This window comes from Elaeis guineensis, chromosome 13, assembly GCF_000442705.2.
Source record: "Elaeis guineensis isolate ETL-2024a chromosome 13, EG11, whole genome shotgun sequence".
Taxonomy (NCBI): domain Eukaryota; kingdom Viridiplantae; phylum Streptophyta; class Magnoliopsida; order Arecales; family Arecaceae; genus Elaeis; species Elaeis guineensis.
This window is the reverse complement of record NC_026005.2, coordinates 19,283,297-19,302,350: the sequence shown is the minus strand read 5'-3', so window position 1 is coordinate 19,302,350 and position 19,054 is coordinate 19,283,297. Positions and strand designations below refer to the sequence as shown.

General features: G+C 46.3%; 1 protein-coding gene across 1 annotated transcript in view; it reads left to right on the top strand.

Annotated features, from left to right (window-relative positions):
- Window positions 1-16,452: 16,452 nt before the first annotated feature.
- LOC140853111 (uncharacterized) overlaps window positions 16,453-19,054 on the top strand; it is a 19,150-nt gene continuing 16,548 nt past the window's right edge. The window contains exons 1-2 of the mRNA XM_073247208.1: window positions 16,453-16,775; window positions 16,855-17,405. Coding sequence (XP_073103309.1) covers window positions 16,587-16,775; window positions 16,855-17,405 — 740 coding nt within the window. The 5' untranslated portion in view covers window positions 16,453-16,586. The remainder of the gene's footprint in view (window positions 16,776-16,854; window positions 17,406-19,054) is intronic.

Sequence of the window (19,054 nt, the reverse complement as noted above, 5' to 3'; positions counted from 1 at the left end):
GAAAAAGGTTATGTCGAGGTTAAGAGAGTCGACTCCACAGATAATGTAGCAGACCCACTGACAAAGCTATTAGGCCAGCAAAAGATCGAAGCCCACCTTGAGAAGATAGGACTTAGATATGTAGCCAATTGACATTACGTCAAGTGGGAGTTTATTAGATATGTGCCCTAGATGCCAAATTGGCTGACACATTCCTGTACAAATGTAAGGGCAAATTTATAATTTTGACTATAAATGAATAAAAGGATTATTCTACTATCACATTGTGTACATTATATCTGTGATACATCCTTTGAGTTAGTAGGAATATTAATTCATATTTTCAAGAGTTGAAAATTTAAGGCGTGAATTTACATAACTAACTCATAAACAGCTCCTGACCATAGGATCATCACGAGGATGGTGATCGATCTGAAAGATTGATGTATGATCACTTTCTTAGGATAGATGTGTCTTGAGTCTACGGTGTGGAGACACCAGAGCGAGAGTACAGATATTCATTGAGAACGAGAGTACTGAGCATGACCACCTTGAGCAGTCATAAAGAAATCTACCTTCTCATCGATGACTAGCTCGATGCTGCAGCTGTGTGTCTAGTTCTTTGACCTGAGGTGCATCGATAGTTCACCTTGAGTGTGTTATAGTTTGACTACACTATAACTCGATCTCCTAGCCATTCGAAATTCTGAGGTGTATGTTGACTGTAGCATATTCATTATAGGAACCAGATTGCACCAAGATGGGATCTATCAACCTCGGTAGATGAGAGGAGTAGTCCTATGATGATCGAAAGATCGAGCCCTTAAGCCCATAGCCATGGCAGAGTGAAATAATGAAAAAGAGTTTTTCATTAAGGTTTCACATCGGACTCGAATCGATCAATTGATTCATATGACTGATGTTTGGTTTGACGAGTTCACCTTAACCCTAATTCAGTCGGGACTCATGATAGAAAAACTCAATCACACAGGTAGCTGCACCGAGAGGTTCGTCTTCATTTCTGATGGGTTACCACCATATACTGCTAGGTGTCACGATGGATTATGGGAGCAATTAGAATGATCTTGATGATCGATTATTCTAATTATCTGAATCAGAAGAGTTCTGATCCATCGAAAGGAGTATCGATGATGTCGATGATGAGATCACGATATATCTCATTATCATACGGAAATGAACCTAACTGGATCACACAAACAAGAGTTAGGATCTGGATGTCATCAATTAAGCTAGCCCAGTTTGATTGATTTGGATTAGATCCAATTAGGTTCAAGAAAATCGTGCTAGCACACGATTGAGCCTAACTTTCTCCTCGTGTAATCTTTTCTATCTCGACTGAGTCAAATATGATTTGACTCACCCAGAGAATCTTGAGAAGATTTCTCACAGTCTGACTGAAGCTAGTCCAGCTTAAAAAAGATTTATCTTAATTTATGAGATGAATTTAAGACAATACCTACTAATTTTTATCACCTGCCATTTTTATTTTAGGACATTGGTCAAACATTGACCCATGGACCTTGGACTGAAGGCCACTTGGCAAGAGGTCATTGGAAATTTTTTGTGGAGTGTCCACCTACTAAATTGGACCTCAAAGTGGGCGCCATATTCAGATTGGACGTGCGCCCCAAGTGGATAAGGATAGAGTCCCATGAGATGAGGACTCTGATCCCTTGATCAACTTGGACTGTGGGGCGCCAATCTCACTGTGCTTATCCAGTGTTGGCGCCAATAGTAGGAGGGATTATGGAGATTCTTATCTGATATGATCAGATGATATCACTCCACCAATTAAAATTTTTTCAAAATTAATTAAAATTTTCTAATTGATCGAATGATGTGGCACTGCATGGCGCAGCAGGGTCTATTTAAACCCTGTCTGCGCCTAGGGTTAAGAAAATCTGCTCAATACCCAACAAAAATATGAAACCCCTCCACTTCTTTATGCCCCCTCTATTCCTCTCCCTCCCCTCTTCGCGTCCAAGAGGTTGGGCATCCATCTGATGCTTGTCCAAGGTGTGGTGACTTCCTAATTAGAAGGCTGCAGAGATTTGTCGAGAAGCTGTTGCTCCAGCTTCAAAAGATCTTTTAAAGATCTTCCTGATCAGATCCAGATCTGATTTTTGGAGCAGAGATTTATGAGGAGAAGAAGATCTCGATCCTATTCGAGTGGATATCGATAGAGGCCAGACGACTGCATGACTATTTTAGAACCTCGGGTATTGCTGCGATCATCTACAGGATAATTTAGTTACCCTAGAGGTATTTTTCTATTCCTCATGATTTTAGATTTAATTTTAGATTTAATATCAGATAATAGAAATTAGATCTAATAGATCTTAGATTTGAAATATTGTAGGATAATTTTTTAAAATATTTCGTTCCAGATCTCATTAGATCTGGAAGATCCTACAAGGAAAAAGCCAATTTTTCCTTCAAGGACCCCACCTCCCAAAATTTTTTTGGTACCATGCAATGCAGCAGTAAGAAAGAAAAAATAAAATAAAAATAATTAAAATACGTAAATCAGCCAAAAAAGGCTCGTCTCCATGAGGTATGCAAACTTTACTATGAAAAAAAAAATTTACAAGAGGAGATCTCACCCTCAACCCTCGTACATCCAATTTCTCCCTCACAGGAAGTTCTCCCTCACAAAAGCTCTCTCTTAGAAGACCCCCCTGAATTTCTAAAATGACGGCTGTCCGCTGTCCAGGAATCTCTGTTCCTTCTTCTCACAGCACCGCACGTCTCTCTCTCTTCAAGGGTACGATCTTTTCTGAAGCCTGTGCGCATCCACGGTCTTTTCTCCCATGAAAAACCAAGCCACAACCATCACACAAGCCACTGTTTCATATATAAGCCTTTTAAAAGCCTTAAACACCTCTTAGATTAGGATTAGGACTCCTAATCAAGCTCAAAACAAGCCTCAGACCGTCAAATCAAGACCGCAAGTCATCCAGACCATCTGATCGCGTGCCAGTCTATGGAATAGTGCCATGGACCACATGAAACATGTGAAAAATGCCCACACGATCCACGCACCTGGCTGTGGACCACCCGGTCCATAGTGGATCGGGAATACAGGCACCAGCGATGCGCTGGGCCTGGGCCAGCCTGCACGCCCCTCGCGTCGGGCCTGGGCCACGCCCTGTGCGCGCCCAGCCTGCACACTGGCTCACTTGGGCTGCGCCCCACCATGCACGGCCACTGTCGCTCTATCGGCCCATCACCGACGGTCCTCCTCTGTCTCAAGTTCTGTGCCGATTTCAAAAATACGTATCTCCTCTGTCCAGACTCCGTTTGGGGTGATCTTGATCTTGTTGGACTTCATTTTTTATCGCAAACCTCACTATGGGCTCAATGTGGATCGAATCTCGAGATATCAAATCCTAACAATCTCCATCTCAACTCGATATTCGATCTTCTCCTAACTCTGAGAGCTTCTGGATCTCCTCGCCCCCATGCCTTGGGGCAATTGCCTGCTGATCATGGATGGACAAACATGAAAATCGAGCCAGACCGCTTGATCCCATCTCCATCGTATGCTGTGCTCCTCATGACTTGAGACCTACTCAAGGCATCATCCTGCGGTAATAGGAATCTCACCTTGCGACGTCGCCTCTCGTCCTCCCGAGTCTCCTGTCTCGTGCCCGATCCACCTCCACCTGGAGCTCCACCTCGCTTTGAGCTTTACCTGACTCTTGAAGCTCCACCTCGCACTGGGCTCCCTACTAGGTAATAATGTCCTCTGCTCCTCTTCTTCCCCTCCAGTACAATCCTATCGCCACATAGCACCCTCAGGATTCCTCTACCAGCTATCGTCCTGTAGCCTCTAGAATCCAATCTGCTCAATGAGATAAGATTCTGCCTAAAACTGGGTATGTATCGGACCTCTCCGAATCTCTTCACTGCACCATCATGTGTCCACCAGCTGACTATCCCAATACCTCTGATTGCACAGCTCGATCCATCCAGCAGATATACAATGCCCTCACTAATCTTCAGAGAGTCAAATTGCTCCTCTCTGCAACATACATGATGAGTACATGCAGAATCTAAAATCCACTGTTAGGAAGAAGTAGATACCTCATCAGATATCTCTAGAATATTTTCCTCTGAATCACTGCTGGCCGTCGCCACAGTAGCTATCATCCGATTTTTGAGTTGAGGGCAATCTCTGGCTAGATGCCCCAACTCCTCACACCGATAACACCTGATCTTGCTCAAGTCCCTCCTGGACTTGGATCGCTCTCGTCGTGATCTTCTGTCGCTCTATCTACCACCTCCTGCTCCTTCAGAAGCCACCAAGGTTGAGCTACTGCTACTTGAGCTCGAAGCTGGGTTCTCCCTCCTAAGAACCTCATTCTGGAGTATTGCCATGATGATCTCGTCCATCTTGATGGTGCACTTCTCCACTAGAAGAGCAGTTACCAAAAATTCATACAAACGGAGAAGCGATGCCAGCAAAACCAGCACCCTGGTCTTCTCCTCAACATTCTCACCAACGCTGAGGAGGTCGGTGAGAATCTTCTAGAAGTAGCTTAGATGCTCCTGCACGCTCTATCCCTCAGTCATCTGCAACTAGTAGAACTGCCTCCAGAAGAAAAGAGTATTAGTGAGAGACTTCGCTATGTACAACTCTTCGAGCTTCGACCACAGCACCATCGGAGAAGTCTCATGGTGCGAACATCAGAGCCATCAAAAATCGATATGTTTTAAATTCGATTTGGATCGAATAAGCCTCATTAGATTGATTCTACTTCAGTTATTTATTTTCGGTCAATAAATTTTTAATACATTTAACTTTGGGTCCATAGGGTCATACTTGGATTTGTCCACATCACCTTTGGAGCCACCACTCTCTACATGCCAAGAGAAGAAATATGCATGCTAGCATATGCCGTGCTAATGCCAAGTTGTGTCAAGCATCAAGCACCCACATGGAGTTCCATTTCTTTCCTAGAATTTCATAAGAGTTCTTGGCTACTTACTTATTTTGTTGAAGGTTGATTTCTTTTCCATGGTAGATTATTTTATCACATATAATGCTTTACTTTTTTGTAGACGGCTGATTTCTTCCTTGTAAAAAATAAGAGATTCCTAAAGAAACAAGACTCTTAAAGTCTTATATAAATCTTTGTATCTTCCATGAAGAGGACAATGAATAATTTTACAAACTTCACAAATACTTGTGTCAATCGCTCCGAGAGAGAGAGGGTGTGAGACCCAAAATCACCCCACAAGGGGAGGGTGTGAGGCCCACTTTTTATCCTACTCCTTCTACTTAAGATCTAGTATTCCTGCAACTCTGATTCAACTCTACCATCTACCCACGCAAGCCTATCCCGCCAAGAGAAGATCTGTCTCCTTCAGAATTTCATCTATCGTGCTGAGAGAAGGAGTGATTTCTTATTCTATAGATCATATGCTGTCAAGGACCTTCGTTCCTTATCAGTTGATCTTTGATTTTTTTTTTAATCCGATGTTGGTAAAGACCTAGTTCTTTATCGATGGATCTGTTTGGTTAAAAGATTAAGAACCATAATCAGAGTAGTTTCTTAACTACCACGATCCGAATTCTTATCATCTTCTTAGATTTTTTTCATGGATTTAATATTTTATTTTCTCTCGTTCCATTCATATTTTTTTTATATTTACTCGTGAGCATGTTTAATTTTTGCTATCTGTTTATGAAATTTTCTATTGCTAGTTGTTTACTGATCTCTCGAATGGCATTCGTCTGTATCATTTAGATTGATCTCGCTTTAGTCTCGTATCAATCAATCATACCTCTTGAGCAGAGTATAGACAACTATACTGTCTGTCCTAAAAATAATGAGCCCCTGACTGGACGTGATTTATTGTTGATGAACAGAAGAGTGCTTGATCATTAGGATTGATTTTCTTTTTCTCTCTTCTTTAGGGTTGTCCCGCATCAATTTGGTATCAGAGTCGGTTGATTAGGGTTTTAGTTTAAATTCAGCAATTTAAATTTTTGTAAGTTAAATTTTTGCACTCTAAATTTCGTATTTTACTTTCAAGCATTTTAATTTTTATTACACCTTATTTCTGCATCTTAGAGTTGCATAACTACTAGATCAGATACCTGGTACCAACATCCTACTTTCCCACCCAACACCAATATGGATCCCAATATAGCAGCCATCATTAATGCTCTGATTGAAAAGTTTAATGACATAAAAAATTTTATGAAAGCCATGGATAAGAGAATAGTGGTATTAGAAGAAGCTAGGCAGAAACAACCTGAACCCGAGTCTCCCCGACTACCTATAGGACAAAGAGGTAAGAATTTAGAACTTGATCGACCTATAGAGGCATGCCCGCACCATAACCAGTTTGATCAAAATGAGCATATTCTTAGGAATGTGAAGGTCAAAGCCTCAAGTTTTGATGGTTGTCTAGATCCGAGAGAGTACCTAGATTGAAAATCAGGTATGGACCACTATTTTGGATGGTACAAAATATCTGAAGTAAGGAGAGTTAGGTTTACTAGGATGAAATTGATTAGGCAAGCCCGACTTTATTGAAAAAGTGTTGAGCGTCTTTTCAATTAGAGAAGATAAGATCCGATAGAAACCTGGGATGAGATGAAAGAAAAATTCAGAGAGAAGTACCTTCCCACCTCTTACCAATAAAGACTTTTAGATCAATGGCATAGGCTTACTTAAGGGAATAGATCAGTCACTGAGTATATCATGAGATTTGATGAATATCTCATGAGATGTGGAGTAGTCAAAAATAGGGTTGTTACCTTATCTAGATTTAGAGCTGGATTACGAGAGGATATTCAGTGTGAGCTCTTTCTGTGAGAGGTAACCACGTTGAAACAAGCTTATCAACTTGCCTTAGACTTTGAGAGATTTTCTAGATATTCGACTTTCCATCATCTTGAACCCAGTCGAGTAACCCCTTCTAGATCGAGACCTAATATTAATCAAACTCCTAGTAACGGATCTCTACTTACAAATCTTATTGGGAGAAAAGAAGATAAAGAAAAAAGAGCTATAGGAGAGTTATCAAAAAGTAGTTCTCGATCCCATTACTTCAAGTGCCATGGTTACGATCACTTTGCTGCACAATACCCCAACCGATCATTATTCGTAGAAGAATTAAAAGGAGAAACTCTAAAAAATATTGAGGATGAAGTTTATGAAACTGATCCAGATTTAGCCGAGCAATTTGAGAGTACTGAGGACATCCTAGGTTATGTCACATCCGAGTCAGATCTTAGGCTTGGAGTCGTTAGGATGTCCTAGCACAAACTAAAAAAAGTGAAGACTGGCGTAGGACCTCTATTTTTCATACTTTCATAAAATTTGGCAATAAAATTTATAAGGTGATCATTGATAGCGGTAGCTGTATCAACGCCATCTCCACCGACACGGTTAAGCGATTAGGATTAACTCCTGTGGATCATCCCAGTCCAGACCATGTGTCATGGATTGATTCCTCCTCTATTCTCATCAAATTTAGATGCCGTGTGCCCATCCAGCTTCATTCCTACTAAGATCATGTGTGGTGCGATGTCTTACACATGAAAGTTGGAAGTATCATATTAGATCGACCTTGGCTATTCGATAATGATGTTACGATTTATGGCCGAACCAACTCCTGTAGCTTTACTCATCAGGATAAGAAGATCACAATTAATCCTTCCCCACCTAAGACTACTAATAGAAAGATAGGCGATGGACCAGAAAAAAACCTCAAGAAAAAAAGCCTCCATCTGATAGGTGCTAAAGAATTAGAGACAATCATGAGTGAAGGATCACCAGTTTGGATGCTTGCTGCTAGAGAAGTTCGTGAGGATTCTAAGGTGGATTATCCTAAGGAAGTAGCTAGCCTTCTTAGTGAGTTTCATGATGTCTTTCTTGAGGATCTTTTAGATTACTTGCCGTCTATGAAAAACATTCAATATGCCATTGATTTAGTTCCTGGATCTATCCTACCCAACTTGCCCCACTATAGGTTAAACCCTAATGAATATGTCGAGCTACAAAGACAAGTTGGAGAGCTGATAAAAAAAGAATTTATGAGGGAGAGTTTGAGTCCTTGCGTGGTTCCTGCACTACTGACTTCAAAGAAAGATGGTACATAGAGGATGTGCATAGATAGCCATGCCATTAACAAGATCACCATTAAGTACCGCTTCTCCATCCCTAGGTTAGATGACATGTTAGATATGATGGCCGGATCCACTATCTTTTCTAAGATTGATTTTAATAGTGGTTACCATCAAGTAAGGATTAGACTAAGAGATGAGTGGAAAACTACTTTCAAGATAAAAAATAGTTTATATGAGTGGATGGTGATACCATTTAGATTATCTAATGCCCCTAGTATCTTCATGAGATTGATGACCCAAGTACTACGACCATTTATAGGAGTATTTGTAGTCATATATTTTGATGACATTTTGATCTATAGTCGAACTAGGAAAGACCATCTAGATCATCTCTAAAGAGTGTGTCAAGTTCTTAAAACAGAAAGTTTGTATGCTAATTCTAAAAAGTGCGCTTTTATGACAGACCATATCATCTTTTTAGATTTTGTTGTTACCCCCAATGGTGTATCTGCTAATCCTGAAAAGATTAGAGCAATAGTTGAGTGGCTGGTGCCCAAGAGTGTGCATGACGTGCAGAGTTTCCATGGATTAACAACCTTTTATCATAGGTTTATAAAAGGGTTTAGCACCATAGCCGCTCCCATCACTGACTGCATTAGAAAGAAAAAATTTGAATGGACTAGGGCAGCCAATAGAGCCTTTCTAGACATTAAGGATAAGATGACACATGCACCAATCTTATGTCTCCCTAATTTTTTTAAGATTTTTGAAGTAGCGTGCGATGCGTCAGGAGTTGGGATTGGTGGTGTCCTTAGTCAAAAAGGTAATCCGGTAGCATACTTTAGCGAGAAACTTAACGATTCTAAACTCAAGTATTCTACCTACGATAAGGAGTTTTATGCGGTAATCCAAGCTTTAAGATATTGGAGGCATTACCTACTACCGCAAGAATTTATTTTGTACTTTGATCAAGAGATCCTTAGATTTTCGAATTCTTAAAAAAAATTGAATCATAGACACAGTAGGTGGGTCGAGTTTTTGTAAGCTTATACTTTTGTTTTGAAACATCGTGCAGGTGTAGAGAATCGTGCTGCTGATGTCCTGAGTCATTGTCATACTTTGCTATCCACCGTTAGTATAGAAGTTGTTGGTTCTGATAAGGTTAAAAAAAATTATGAGGAATATCCAGATTTTGGTGACATACTTACCGCTTTACGTAAGGGACCATCTAGAGAATGTAGTGAATATATCCTTCAGGATGGTTACCTATTTAGAGAAACTAGGCTGTGTATCCCCCGTACATCTTTAAGAGATTTTTTAGTTTGGAAATTATATGCTGGAGGATTAGCTGAACACTTTGGTAGAAATAAAATTATAGAGTTGGTAGAAGCCCAGTTCTTTTGGCCAAGCTTGAAAAGAGATATCGTCCGAATTATTGCCCAATGTAGAACATGTGCCGTGGCCAAGCAGAAAAAATAAAACATCGGCCTATATACACTCTTACTTATACCAGACTGTCCTTGGCAAGATGTTAGTATGGATTTTGTTTTGGGATTACCTAGGACAGCTAGGAAGCATAATTCTATTCTAGTGGTTGTAGATAGATTTTCAAAAATGGCCCATTTCTTGTCTTATTGCCAAACGTCTGATACGTCGAAAGTTGCAAGGATATACTTTGATGAGATTGTTAGACTACATGGATTGCCTAAAATCATTATTTTTAATAGGGATGTTAGATTTATGAGCTACTTTTGAAAAACTCTATGGCACATTTTAGGCATAAAACTAAAATTTTCTTCTGTCTATCATCCGCAAACCAACAGTTTGCTTGATTGGGGAACATATGGGTAACTGAGATCTTTTGCTGTCCTGAGCCGAATTTGCATATGATAGCTCTGTTAATAGGTCCATTGGCATGAGTCCTTTTGAAGTAGTTCATGGATATCAATCTAGAAAACTAATAGATCTCATCCCACTACCCATGCATGCTAGGACTTTCGAATTTGCAGAGTCATTTGCACAGCATGTCAAGAGTCTACATAAAGAGATCGGTAAAAAAATTAGTATGAGCAATAAAGTTTATAAACAGAATGCAGATTCTCATCGATGAGTCCAAGAATTTGCAGAGGAAGACTATGTGATGGTTAGATTGAGGCCTGAACGGTTTCCACCCGAAATCGTGAAGAAGTTACATGCCCAAGAAGTAGGTCTGTTTAAGATCATAAAGAAAATTGGATCAAATGCGTATGTTGTGGACCTACCTTCTGATTTTGGGATTGCTCTACTTTTAATATTACAGATTTTGTCACCTATAAAGAACCAACGTGGATACCTAGTGAGCCATTTGAGCCTGAATCAATCTTTGAGAGCGAATCTGTCCCTGAGTATCCACCAGCCAAAATGTCAGCAAAACACGATCAAATTGAGAGAATTTTGGATGAGCAGATCCTCTCCACCTGAAGTCGAGGCCATCAACGATATCTGGTCAGATGATGAGGTCGACCGAAGTCTGAAGATACTTAGATCACTCGAGAAGAGCTGCAATACATTGATCCCGATCTACTTGAGCGTCACCAGAGCGGAATCGACCCACACTCAACAGGATCGAGTTTTCCTCATCTCGGGAGAATTGGTGTGGACACCAGAGCCATTAAAAATCGACAACATGATTTAAATTCGATTTAGATCGAAGAGGCCTCATTAGATTGATTCTACTTCAGTTATTTATTTTCAGTCAATAAATTTTTAATGTATTTAGCTTTGGGTCCATAGGGCCATACTTGAATTTTTCCACATCACCTTTAGAGCCACCACTCTCCATATGTCAAAAGAAGAAATATGCATGCCAGTGTGTGCCGTGCTCATGCCAAGTTGTGTCAAGCATCAAGCACCCACATGGAGTTTCATTTCTTTCCTAGAATTTCATAAGAGTTCTTGGCTACTTACTTATTTTGTTGAAGGCTGATTTCTTTTCTATGGTAGATTATTTTATTATATATAATACTTTACTTTTTTGTGGATGGTTGATTTCTTTCTTATAAAAGATAAGAGATTTCTAAAGAAACAGGACCCTTAGAGTCCTATATAAATCTTTATATCTTCTATGAAGAGGACAATGAATGATTTTACAAACTCCACAAATACTTGTGTCAATCACTCTGAGAGGGAGAGGGTGTGAGATCCAAAATTGCCCCACAAGGAGAGGGTGTGAGGCCCATTTTCTATCCTATTCCTTCTACTTAAGATCCAGTGTTCCTACGACTCTGATTCGACTCCACCATCTATCCACGCAAGCCTATCCCGCCAAGAGAAGATCTGTTTCCTTCAGAATTTTCATCTATCGTGCTGAGAGAATGAGTGATTTCTTATTCTACAGATCATATGCTGTGAAGGACCTTCATTCCTTATCAGTTGATCTTTGATTTTTTTTTTAATCCGATGTTGGTAAAGACCTAGTTCTTTATCGATGGATCTATTTGGTTAAAAGATTAAGAGCCTTAATTAGAGTAGTTTCTTAACTACCACGATCCGGATTCTTATCATCTTCTAAGATTTTTCTCACGAGTTTAATGTTTTATTTTCTCTCGTTCCATTCATATTTTTTTTTTTTGCATTTACTCGTATGCATGTTTAATTTCTGCTATCTGTTTATGAAATTCTTTATTGGTAGTTGTTTACTGATCTCTCGAATGGCATTCGTCTGTATCATTTAGATTGATCTCGCTTTAGTCCCGTATCAATCAATCACACCTCCTAAGCAGAGTATAGGCAACTATACTATCTGTCCTGGAAATAATGAGTCCCTAGCTAGACGTGATTTGTTGTTGATGAACAAAAGAGAGCTTGATCATTAGGATTAATTTTTTTTTCTCTCTTCTTTAGGATTGTCCCGCATCATCTCGCTAAGCACATGGATCACCACCTCATCCACTAGATATATGCGGATGGTACTCACCGCCTGCATCTGTAGCCATCTCAAATCCTATACCTCCATGGTGGTCGGCTTCTCGTCGCACAAGAGAACATCAATCAACCCTTATTGGATGAACACGTCCTTCACCCTTGTCTGCTACAAGAAGAAATTACTCTTTCAATCAAACTTGTTGATCTCTATATTGATTGATCATATCTTCTCCATCTTCAGTCTTACTCACCACCATTGTAATCTGCGTCCTTATACTGCCTCGCTCTGATATCACTTGTTGGGTGGATATCTGGCCAGGACACCACCTTCCAAGACCTTTTCGGTACCATGCGATGCAGCAATAAGAAAAAAAATAAAATAAAAATAATTAAAATACGTGGATCAGCCAAAAAAGATTCGCCTCCACGGGACTTGCAAACTTCACAATGAAAAAAAAAATTACAAGAGGAGATCTCACCCTCAACCCTCGTACACCCAATTTCTCCCTCACAAAAAGTTCTCTCTCACAAAAGCTCTCTCTTAAAAGATCCCTCTGAACTCTTGAAGTGATCGCTGTCCAGAAACCTCTGTTCCTTCTCCTCACAGCACCTCACATTTCTCTCTCTCTTCAAGGGTACAGTCTCCTTTGAAGCCCATGTGCATCCACGGTCTTTTCTCCCATGAAAAACCAAGCCACAACCACCACATAAGCCACTGTTCCCTATACAGGCCCTTTTAAAGGCCTTAAACACCTCTTAGATTAAGATTAGGATTCTTAATCAAGCTCAAAACAAGCCTTGGACCGTCGGATCAAGATCGTAAGTCACCCGACCATCCGATCGCATGTCGGTCCACAGAATAGTATTGTGAACCATGCAAAATGCATGAAAAACTTCCACGCGGTCCACGCATCCGGCTATGGACCATTCGGTCCGCAGTGGACCGAAAAAATAGGCACCAGCAGCGCGCTGGGCCTGGGCCGGCCCGCGCGCTCGAGCGCCTAGGCCTGGGCCGTGCCCCGCTCGCGTGGGCTTGGGCCGGCCCGCACGCCTGGGCTTGCGCTTGGGCCGGGCCCGCCCGCTAGGCCGCACCCAGCCCGCACGCTAGCTCACCTGGGCTGCATCGTGCCGCATACGGCCGCACCGCCGCCACTCCGCCTGCCCACCGTCGGCCGTCGGCGATCTTCTGTCGCCTCAGATTCCTTGTCGATTTCAAAAGTACGTATCTCTTCCATCCGGAGTCTGTTTGGGATGATCTTAGTCTCGTTGAACTCCATTTTTCATCGCGAACCTCGCTGTGGGCTTAATGTAAATTGAATCTCGAGGTATCAAATCTTAATATAACATTGCCCATAAATCCAACTTTACGCTTGCCAATTTTAAAGAAAAAAAAAAAAGGCAATCTTGGAACTCATTTTCGAATGTTGGAAAGTTGTGATTCCTCTGATAATCTGTAACATCGCATGGTAGCACAGTTGTATGTCTATATCAAGCTTCCGCTGGACACATGGCGAGGGTTCAATCATACACCACACCAGTACGGAAGTATATATTGGATAGATGAGAGGTTTTTCTTTTTTTTCTTTTTCTTTTTTTAATTTTGAAGTAAAGGTGAGATAATATCACGTAGTGGATTCTGCGGACCTGGTTGAGAGTAGATTGGTTGATACCTATATTGTTTTTTGTTCCATGAACATAAAAGAAGGGTTCTTGAAGGGCTATGATTCAATATATTAATAAAGAGATCGGAGTGTCACGAAGCTTGGTAGATGTGTCTAATAAACTTATATTTTGAGAGTGTCACCCAGTAGAATCATCTAGCATTAGTTATCTCGTATCACTAGTTATCTGCCACCTTTTTATAAAATATATTATTGCGGCCAATCGCCTCGTCGCCCGATCGCCGGAAAGCGTGCACCTGCAAAAGGAAGTCCGCACTGACCGGAGGCGGCTCCGGCGGGGACCCTCCGACGGTCAAGTCAGGGAGGTGACTGGGCAACAGTGAAATGCAGACAGAGAGCTCTGAGAAGGAGAGGGGGAGAGGAAGAGAGAGGAGCGAGCCTGCGTATGTGGGAGAGACGGGCGGATCCCCCCTTTGCACTGTTGCCTTCCCCGGTATATATAGTGGAGCTAGGTATGGCGCCGTCATTAATGGCGCGGACAAGTGAGGAACTGTCAACTCACTGTAGGCTGTCAGAGCCGCCGTGAAAACATCATGTCGCCGTGTAGCCGTCTAATCACCAGGGTTGACCCGGCTCTCGGCGGGACAATGCCCCTAGGTAACTGTGCCGCATGTCCGTGTCAGAGCTGACAACGTCTGGCGGCCGTACGGCGGTTGGTGGAGTCGGCCGACCCCAGGTCGGTGGCCAACAGAGTGGCGTCGGACTCCTCCGTCGGTCGGCGAGCTTCAAGTGGGTCGGCTACCGGACCTCTGGGTTCAGTCGGTCGGGAATAGACCGTGGAATGGCCGTGGTTAGCCGCTGATGGCGTCCGTTGGCCTGCCGTCCGACTTACGATCGGCCAGTCAGAGTCGTTCGTCGGGCCGTCGGTTAGTCGGTCGGGCCGCCAGCCGGTCGGGCCCTCCGATAGTCGGTCGGTCGGTCGGGGCCCCGAGGTCGGGCCCTCCGATAGTCGGTCGGTCGGTCGGGCCGCCAGCCGGTCGGGCCCTCCGATAGTCGGTCGGTCGGTCGGTGGGTATCCCCCAACAGTTGCCCCCTTCCACTCCTAAGTCGGGTGGAGAGCTGGCCGATGCCTTCATTCGGGTAGCAAGGCCGGGCGACTGGGAGTGGATTTGTCGCATGTGCAGATCCGACCGTACCGCCGGCTGATCCGTTGTCTGACACCTCACGAACCCCGAGAGATCCGAACGTCTAGTCGATGCCAGAAGTCGCGCCGGCGTCCGGTGCCGGACGCCGCGTCTTGTCGTCGTCAGTCGTCACGTCGGTGTCAGAAGATCGGGTGCCGGACGATACGGCGTCAGTCGATCGGATATTCGGCGCCGATCGTGGGTGAGGCGTCCCATCGGGAACGCGGACCGGCGCGGGCGGCCGACTGCGGAGCCAACCCCCGCGCGCCGCGTGTCAAGGTGGTTGGCCGGCGCCCGCTCCGGCATTTAATGCGGGCGGTGCGGGCGTCCCGGGGCGAAGCGCGCCGAATCCTTAGCCAACCGGCGGGCGCCACGCGTCGCGCATCTGGAGGACCTTGGTCGGCGCGGGAGCATCTCGGCCGTCGGTCGGCCCTATATATATAGGACCTCCCGGACCCTGACCCACATTTGCCATTTGCTGGGGGAAACTCTGTCCGGGCGATTTCTCGATCGTCGCGGGCAGAGCTCTTCTCTACCTCCGGAGGGTCCATCGGGTTCGTGGTCCTCCTTCCCCCTTTTTGCTTTCTTCTCTTCTTTCTCTTCTTTCGGTCCCTGCACAATGACCAGGAAACCGACTCAGGGAGCTCGGTCGGGGAACCCGACCGACGACACCCGATCGGCTCCGGAAGATGAGGCCTCCTCGCTTTCGGGGCCGAACGTCGATCAGCTTCGGGAGCACTATCGCATCCCGGAGCAGTTTCGGCTCTCCGCCCCAGGGGCCGGCGGTCGGGTCAACAACCCTCCGCCTGGCGACCTGGCGCTGTACGTTGAGGACCTTCGTGCGGGTCTTCGACTTCCGATTCCGGAGTTCGTCCGGAATCTGCTGGATTACTACGGACTCTGTCCGGCGCAACTGGCGCCGAACTCTGTCCGGCTAATCATTTCTTTCGCGCTGTTGTGTCAGCTCTTGCCGACCAACCCTCGCGTTTCCCTCTTCCGGGCCTTCTTTGTGCTCCGACCCCACCCTAAAGCCCGAGGGTGGTGGCTCTTCAATCCCCGGAAGGGTCTTGCTTTCATAACCGGTCTTCCATCGTCCATTCATGGATGGAAGAATCAGTTTTTCTTTGTTTCCTCTTCCTCCTCTTGGGGCTTTCCTTCTCGCTGGGGTGTACCCCGAACTGAGGCCAACGACAACAGTCGGGTCGACGTGGACGACCGGGAGGACTTCCACCGACTCAAAGATATGTCGGTCCCGAAGCAGAGGGAGCTTGTTACCGAGCAAGCTCTCTATGATGCCGGCCTGAGTCTGGTCCCCCGAATAGGTATCGCCCGATCCCCTAGCTTTTCTTTTTGTTCGGCTTTAGGGTAGTTCTGGTCCGGCCTTTGACACTGGTCGGTTTTGCAGGGACACCGCCGAGGATGAGGCCGACCGACGCCGAAATTCGTCAGTTTGCCGCCGCGAGGAAGAGGCCAGCGTCGGGGGCAGGCCCTTCGCGCCCTTCCAAGAGACCAGCCCCAGTTCAGCCGACCGTGGAAGCGTCGGCGACCGAGGGGTCGGAGCCAATCATAGCCCTCGCGGCTCCGACCGTCCGAGTCGAGGAGAGGCTGACCGAGGAAGTGGCCGAAGGGGTGTCGGCGGTTTCACCGCCGCGGGTGGAGCCGGATGTCGTTCGGGAAGCCGAACATCGTCCGGAGGCGTCCGCTGGCGCAACGGGGGGCGCCGGGTCGAACTCCAGCGTCCCATCGCTGCCAGCCCCGTCGGTCGGGGCAGCTGATCGGGGGAAAGCCCCGATGGAGCCCTCGGAGGAGGAGAGATCAATGCCCCCCAGCGCATACTACCCTGAGGGTGCGTCGGCCTTGGCCGACCACAACCTTGCGAGGAGGTTGTGCCAGGGGATCCTCCTCCCTACCGACGTTCAGTCGTTGCGGTCTCGGCAAGTGACCGAAATGCTGTCGCGGTTCTACCCGTCGATGGTGGAGGTAAGCTTCGCGTCACCTTTTACCTTAGAAGAATTTTCGTTTGCCACATAATTCTGACAAAGCTTCTTTCTGTCGGCAGTTGATCTTCACCATGTCCGAGCTGGAGGCCGGATACCGAAGGTTCGGCGACGTTCGGGCAGCCTTCAAGGAAAGGTCGGCAGCGGCCGAGGCCGAGAGAGGGAGACTGGTCGACCAACTGCAGGAGTCGGTCGACCGGGAGGCCAAGTTGACGGACGAGGTCTCCCGGCTCATGGCCGAACTAAAGTCGGCCAAGAAGGAGGCCAAGCACAAAGGTCGGGTCGTGCGTCGTCTTCGACGCGAACGGGACGGTGCCACCTCCGAACTCCAAGGGGAACGCGAGCAACTTCGGGCCAGCCTGGGGAAGCTCGCGGAAACCGAAGAGGACTTGTCCATCGCCCAAATCGACGCCGAAATTGCCAGGGCCGAGGCGGAGTTGGCAAAGGAGGAGCTGGCCCACACTGAGGACGAGGCACGGTCGGCGAGGGAGTCGGCCGATCGTGCGGTTGAGGACTTCCGGGCCTCCGACCGGTACAAGGAGGAGATGCTCGAGTCGGGCTTCGCCTCCTACCGGGTCAGGTTCGAGGATGGTCGGGATGCCGTCCATGCCCTGTACTCGGAGGTGGACGTCAGCCGAGTCGTCCCGCTGTTCGCCGAGGAAGGAGCCGAAGAAGAAGGAACGGAAGAGATGGCCGACCAGCCGTCGGGAGGCGTCATCGTGGTGGAGGAAGCCGTCCCGGAGCAGGTGCCGACCGAAGTTCCTTTATCGACCGAAGCCCATCTCTCGGCAGCCGATCAATCGTTGCTTATGGCCGAGACGCCGATCATCCCTGATCCTCCGTCGGTCGAAGAGATCGATCAGGACGGGTGATCGGCGCTGCCGACTATCTTTATTTCGTCTTTTTTGAAAATACATGTAATCGGGCTTCGGCCCGACTTTGTAATGTTTTTTGATCAATGAGTGAAATTGTCTTCTCTTTTGCTTCTTGTTTGCAATGTTTCTTATCGCTGTAATGTCGAACCCTAGTCACCAACTTAGAGAAGTCGTCAACCCGGGTAGGTCGGTAAGACCTAACCGGCTTGCACAGTTCCGAAGTAGCTTGTATCCCGACTTTAGGTCGGTTTCCAGTAATCGTAGTCGCCATTCGGGCGCGTCTGTTAAGTCGGGAGCCGACCGAACCTGGTAAAGGTTCGGTAGTCGGACTTCCGTAGATGCGTTCAGTCGAACATCGACCGGCGCAGTGTCGGGGGAGCGATAGTAAGTCGGATCCCCAAGCTCTTGCGTCGGGTTCTCATGTCCTTCGACAGACGGTGGCAAACCGAGTGTCGTCCAGCCGGCCGTAGGTCGGTCGGCGAGTAGTGGGTGCGACTGAGGTCGCATCATGTGATAGACGGTGGTAAGCCGAATATCCCTCGACCGGCCGTAGCCTGGTCGGAAGTCGCGGCAATAGCCGCGCGGGCTTTTAGCCTTTCTTCGGTCGGGGCCCGATCGGCCAGTCGGCCGATGGATTCTGCCCGAAAATTCGACCGCAGAAGGAGTATAAACTCCCGTCATCGCAGATGCATCGGTCCGTGTAAGCGGCCGATGTGTCGTCGGTGCCAGATCCGCGTCGATGCGTCGGGGCTGAGCGTTGATCAGTAGTCAAAGAGTTAGAACTCCGATTTTTCAAACTGAACTTGTATTCCAACGATTGAATTACAGAATTCACTGGTAATACAGCTTCAAGTTGTCGGCGTTCCAAGTCCGGGGAATGGGCTTCCCCTCAAGGGTCTCCAGCCGGTAAGCCCTCGGCCCGAAGGTGTCAGCAACCTTGTAGGGCCCTTCCCAGTTGGGAGCCAACTTCCCTTGGTCCAAGGGCTTCGACACCTCCGCCTTCCTCAAGACTAGGTCGCCAGGTTTAAAGAGCTTTGGTCTGACCTTGGCGTTGTAGTACCGGGCAACCCTCTGTCGGTAGGAGGCCATTCGAATTTGAGCCTCATCTCGCAGTTCGGGGAGAAGATCTAGGTCGGCTCTCCAGCTTTCGGAGTTGTCCGGCTCGCGGTACTGCTCGACCCTCGAAGATGGCAGGCCAATCTCGAGCGGGATCATGGCTTCTGTCCCGTAGGCCAAACTGAACGGCGACTCTCCGGTTGGGACGCGGGGGGTCGTTCGGTAAGCCCACAGGACGGAGCCCAGCTCGTCGACCCAGAGGCCTTTGGCTTCGTTCAGTCGGGTCTTGAGTCCATGGAGCAGGGTTCGGTTCGTCACCTCAACCTCGCCA